The 5,818-nt window shown below is 44.8% G+C and overlaps 1 protein-coding gene across 1 annotated transcript; it reads right to left on the reverse strand.

The window, feature by feature from the left end:
- Window positions 1-1,165: 1,165 nt before the first annotated feature.
- Window positions 1,166-3,910, reverse strand: LOC139448488 (monocarboxylate transporter 12-like). Its single transcript, XM_071230036.1, has 5 exons — window positions 3,715-3,910; window positions 3,398-3,541; window positions 2,459-3,271; window positions 2,122-2,172; window positions 1,166-1,371 (listed from the first exon to the last, which is right to left on the reverse strand). The coding sequence occupies exons 1-5, from the start codon at window positions 3,908-3,910 to the stop codon at window positions 1,166-1,168; spliced, it is 1,410 nt and encodes a 469-aa protein (XP_071086137.1).
- Between the last annotated feature and the right edge of the window lie 1,908 nt (window positions 3,911-5,818).

Here is a 5,818-nt window from a genome sequence, read left to right on the forward strand (position 1 = left end):
ACAGAATAGAGATAAAATGTGATCCAACATGTCAATGTGGTGATCCATGTGAAAATGCATATCATTATTTATTAAAGTGTCCATTGTACGTCCACCAAAGAAAAACTATGTTAATAATAATTTGGGACATTTTACAGAACGCCGTGAACAAAAATGTTAATTTAGATTTAAATTTGATGTTAAACGGAAATGAATGTTTGTCCATTATTGAAAATCAACACATCTTTAAAGCAGTGCAAATGTTTATAAGTCATACAAAGAGATTTGGGTAACACTTTAATGTACATATACTAGTCTCTCTCTCTTGTACATTTCTTGTTATCTTTACACTCATCTTCTTTTCTGTTTTCCTTGTATATGATTTACTGTACAAGCTTTGTAAATATCATGGAGAGGGAGTCCTAAGTTGGATAACTTGTTCCCAATCCATTTCAATCTGAATAAAATACGTTTAAATCAAACACCATTGACACTGCCATAGCACTACCATTACTGCTGCCTTCAAGTAGTATTGTCAGTATAAATGTCAACCCTCTTGTTGGGGTTAAATGCCTTGCTATAGGTTCTTAGATGTGAAGTGCTTAATTCAATGACGTCCTTCGGCTCCAGAAATTCAAACCACGAAACATCCCCCCTGGCATTGTCTTCTAGTTTTACATTAAGCACCAGGCGCAGAATTCTAAGATCCAACATCCGCCTGAACAATGTCCTTTCTCCCCTAACACCATGTGTAGCCCAGCATAGCATTCCAATTAAAGTTTTTATCTTCCCCTTACTTGCTCGACATTTGTACTTGAAATCCTTTAAAATAGCTTTCATTCACGTAAAGCCAAAGTACAATTTGTAGTATCAAACACTACTATGGGCTGTGGTTGTCCATCCAACCTTCTTGCATCAATTCAGAAACATCCATGGGCTTTCCGTCAACCATCAATTCCACTTTCAAGTGTTGAGACTGACCCCTCTTTCAACCAACATCATGCCGGCAAACCGATTGTTCCCATATCTAGCCGTGCTCGTGGGTTTCGCCAAAATGATACAGTCTGTGATATATACTGCTTCTGGATCGCATCTCACATGAAGCTAAGACGTCATGTGGTGTAACTAAAGTGTTGTTAAGACCAGTTGAACAACACAGTAACTTGTTTCGTATGTGCTCCTCCTGTTATGCAGTGTCAGCACTCTTCTCCCCAACAGAATCCAATCGACTGGTTAAAAGATGCTCTAATTTGGCGCTAGTTTCATCTTTATCGTCCTCAATAGATACAGGGTTCATCTTGATATCAGCCTCCGTGTGTTGCTTGATTTGATTGGTCTTTTTTAATGCAGCTATTGGAATAGACAACAGACTAGCCACAATAAGGGCAGCACCTGCAACAAAAGTACCGAATTATAGTTCACTGATATTGCGTTTTGCATATACAGCTCTATGTGTGTTCTAGATCTTAAAGGGGGCACGGGTGGCTCAGTCGTCTAAGGCGCCGCGATCCGCCGCGCAAAGTTACGTCCCTTGGGCACGCCAGAAACCTATGATTGTGGGTTCGAATCCCAGTTCGCCCCGATTGTGTTTCTAGGTTTGTCAGCACCATACCCGTGCTCGTGGGTTTCACCAAAGTGGTAAACGTCAGAGACATGCATCACTTCGGGCTTTCCCCCCACATAAAGCTGACAAGCCGTGATATAACTGGAATACTGTTAAAATACTCACTCACTCACTCACTAGATCTCAAAAGGTCACAAAATCAAATAAAACTAATTCGGAAAGAGCCTTATGTTCCGATTCCTAAAGACACCTGAAGACAAGTAGCTGACATCACAGCTCTCCGAGATTCACCTGAACACAAGTAGCAGACATCATAGCTCTCCTAGACTCACCTGAACACTAGTAGCTGACATCACAGCTCTCCGAGACTCACATGAACACTAGTAGCAGACATCATAGCTCTCCGAGACTCACCTGAACACTAGTAGCTGACATCATAGCTCTCCGAGACTCACCTGAACACAAGTAGCTGACATCACAGCTCTCCGAGACACACCTGAACACAAGTAGCTAACATCACAGCTCCCCGATACTCACCTGAACACAAGTAGCTGACATCATAGCTCCCCGAGACTCACCTGAACACAAGTAGCTGACATCATAGCTCCCCGAGGCGTCCAGCACCATACCTGCAGGGTAAAAGTCACTGAAGGATACAAAGAATGAAAATCCATCTGCCGGTCAGCTGATCAAAATTCATTCAAGTTTTAGTAACACTGTATTCTCAGCAATACTATAAACAAACGTCTACATGAATCGTGTACAGAAATGTATGCTGATTGAAACAGTATGCGAAGTTCAAGAGTGTAAGTTTATGGCATACATTCAATTATAAATCACAGATATAAGTGAAAACATACAGCATTACTCCATTGATGGGTATGGTTATCAGTAAGACTTTCAGAGTCAACACACCTGCAAATGGAGGTCCTAGCAGTAGCGATAGTCCAACAAAGAGATTCTTGACTCCATATCCAGTTGCCAGCCGTTTCACTCCAACTAGATCCGCGGTGATGGGGTTGAACAAAGCTATTGGTCCTCCAGTATAAATGCCATACAAACACGAAAATATGACTTGTTGTAGATAAGTGTCAGAAAACAATGTAAACACCATGATGACCACACCAGCAACACCGACTGTGCCCATGTGCAGAATCAGAGAGTCTATTGCAGGATCATTGGCAGCAAACCCACCCAGTACTCGTGCGATCATGCTTGAAATTCCCATGGCTGTAAATAACATGGCCGACCTCTGTTGGCTTGTTCCCTTTGATTCCACATAATTGGGGAGATGTATTTGGAAAGCGGATTCCCCAAAACCCCATGTTGCGAAGGATATGGCATACAAAAGGAAACTAACGTTGGACAGTATTTGTCCAAATTCATATATAATCTCCCTGAATCGATTGAAAAAGCAGCTTACTATTCGCCTATTTGTGTTGTCTTCCTCCTGCAAAATGTTTTCACTTGTTGATGATCTCTGATTTTCGAATGGCGATGGTCGCATGAGCATTCCACACACACATGAATTGGCTCCAACACTGCCCAGTATAAGAAACATTCCACTTAAACCGAAAGTGTCCAACAGAAGACGCACTAGTGGTGCGCCAATCAGCATTCCCCACCCTGCACCGGACGTCTGAATCCCGGCCGCTAGAGGGCGATATTTGACGAAGTAATGACCGGTGATTACAATGGCTGCTGTCTCCATGAAACTCATCCCAAGACCTGAAATGAGAGTTAACAAATCAAGGCATCACACTAGTAAGTCTCCTGTTCAGTGAATCTGTATGCTGTATTAAAAATATTTTTTACTTTGAATCTTGTAATTTATGTTTGACACCAATATCTCACCAACAACGACGCCATAGGATGCAATGAGCATGTTGATAGAGTTGGCGAAAGAGGCGCTAACCATGCCGGCCAGAATCAATATTCCACCAATGATGGACGAGAGGCGACAACCCAGCAAATTTACAAGTGAACTTGTGACTGGTCCTGTAAAGATAAGAACATGCCGTTCAAGGGGAAGACGGTAGTGTCTGTGTCAGCATATATACCACGTAAGTCATTGTGTGTGAAATGTGTAAACTATTTTGCAAAATCAACGTGACTTAAAGTCGTGGAAGTGTTCCTTTGTGAATTTTTCTACACTCCAAAAACGTATTTACCCGTCAGCATCACAGTTCCTAACAACGTGGACCCAACCCACGACGTCTTTACGACTCCCTCTTCCATTTCCTCCAATACAGCTGTCATGATGACGCCGGTAGAATAGTACAACATGCCCGCGATGACCACCTGTAGCCAGCTGACGCTCAGAATCACCCATGCATAACCACGGTCGATACTCCCGTTAGTTGACATCTGAAAACAGGAATTGTAGAAGCATGACTTCTTCGCGAAAACAGGATTTACAGATGACAGAAATACGAGGTCAAAACCGTATAAGGCACAGTTTTTAAAAACGTAAGATTTACAATTTAGCAGGATAAACGTGGAGCTGATGTGTCACAATACAACACCAGCCTACCCTAAGACAATAGTCTGTAGGGTGGCATTACATCACAATACAACACCAGCCTACCCTAAGACAGTAGTCTGTAGGGTGGCATTACATCACAATACAACACCAGCCTACCCTAAGACAATAGTCTGTCGGGCGGCATTACATCACAATACAACACCAGCCTACCCTAAGACAATAGTCTGTAGGGTGGCATTACATCACAGTAAAAACACCAGCCTACCCTAAGGCAATAGTCTGTAGGGTGGCAATACATCACAATACAATACCAGCCTAACCTTATAAAATGTTCTGTAGGGTGTCAATATGTCAGCAGGGCAATGTGGTTCGGCGTGTTTATTGAGCTTGTTTTGTTAGGGTGGTGAGCATTTTAGGGTAATTATGGAGTAGGGTGGTGAGCGTGTTGGGTAGGTATGGAATAGTGTATTGGAAGAGGGTGGTAAGCGTGTTGGGTAGCTATGGAATAGTGTGTTGGGAGATGGTGGGGAGCGTGTTGGGTAGCTATGGAATAGTGTGTTGGGAGATGGTGGTGAGCGTGTTGGGTAGCTATGGAATAGTGTGTTGGGAGAGGGAGGGGAGCGTGTTGGGTAACTATGGAATAGTGTGTTGGGAGAGGGAGGGGAGTGTTTTGGGTAACTATGGAACAGTGTGTTTGGAGAGGGAGGGGAGTGTTTTGGGTAGCTATTGAATAGTGTGTTGGGAGATGGTGGGGAGCGTGTTGGGAAGCTATGGAATAGTGTGTTGGAAGAGGGTGGGGAGCGTGTTGGGTAGATATGGAATAGTGTGTTGGGAGAGGGTGGGGAGTGTGTTGGGTAGCTATGGAATAGTGTGTTGGGAGAGGGAGGGGAGCGTGTTGGGTAGCTATGGAATAGTGTGTTGGAAGAGGGTGGGGAGCGTGTTGGGTACCTATTGTGTTGGGAGAAGGTAGGGAGCGTGTTGGGTAACTATGGAATAGTGTGTTGGGAGAGGGAGGGGAGCGTGTTGGGTAGCTATGGAATAGTGTGTTGGAAGAGGGTGGGGAGCGTGTTGGGTACCTATTGTGTTGGGAGAAGGTAGGGAGCGTGTTGGGTAGCTATGGAATAGTGTGTTGGGAGATGGTGGGGAGCGTGTTGGGTACCAATGGAATAGTGTTTTGGAAGAGGGTGGTGAGCGTGTTGGGTAGCTATTGTGTTGGGAGAAGGTAGGGAGCGTGTTGGGTAGCTATGGAATAGTGTGTTGGGAGATGGTGGGGAGCGTGTTGGGTACCAATGGAATAGTGTTTTGGAAGAGGGTGGTGAGCGTGTTGGGTAGCTATTGTGTTGGGAGAAGGTGGGGAGCGTGTTGGGTAGCTATTGTGTTGGGAGAGGGTGGGGAGCGTGTTGGGTAGCTATTGTGTTGGGAGAGGGTGGGGAGCGTGTTGGGTAGCTATTGTGTTGGGAGAGGGTGGGGAGCGTGTTGGGTAGCTATTGTGTTGGGAGAGGGTGGGGAGCGTGTTGGGTAGCTATGGAATAGCGTGTTGGGAGAGGTTCTGGAGAGTGTTGGGTAGCTATGGAACAGTGTGTTGGAAGAGGGTTAGGAGAGTGTTGGGTAGCTATTGTGTTGGGAGAAGGTAGGGAGCGTGTTGGGTAGCTATTGTGTTGGGAGAGGGTGGGGAGCGTGTTGGGTAGCTATGGAATAGTGTGTTGGAAGAGGGTGGGGAGCGTGTTGGGTAGCTATGGAATAGTGTGTTGGAAGAGGGTGGGGAGCTTGTTGGGTAGCTATGGAATAGT

The sequence above is a fragment of the Haliotis cracherodii genome, unplaced genomic scaffold (assembly GCF_022045235.1).
Source record: "Haliotis cracherodii isolate W230 unplaced genomic scaffold, xgHalCrac1.p SCAF_7, whole genome shotgun sequence".
NCBI classification, from domain to species: domain Eukaryota; kingdom Metazoa; phylum Mollusca; class Gastropoda; order Lepetellida; family Haliotidae; genus Haliotis; species Haliotis cracherodii.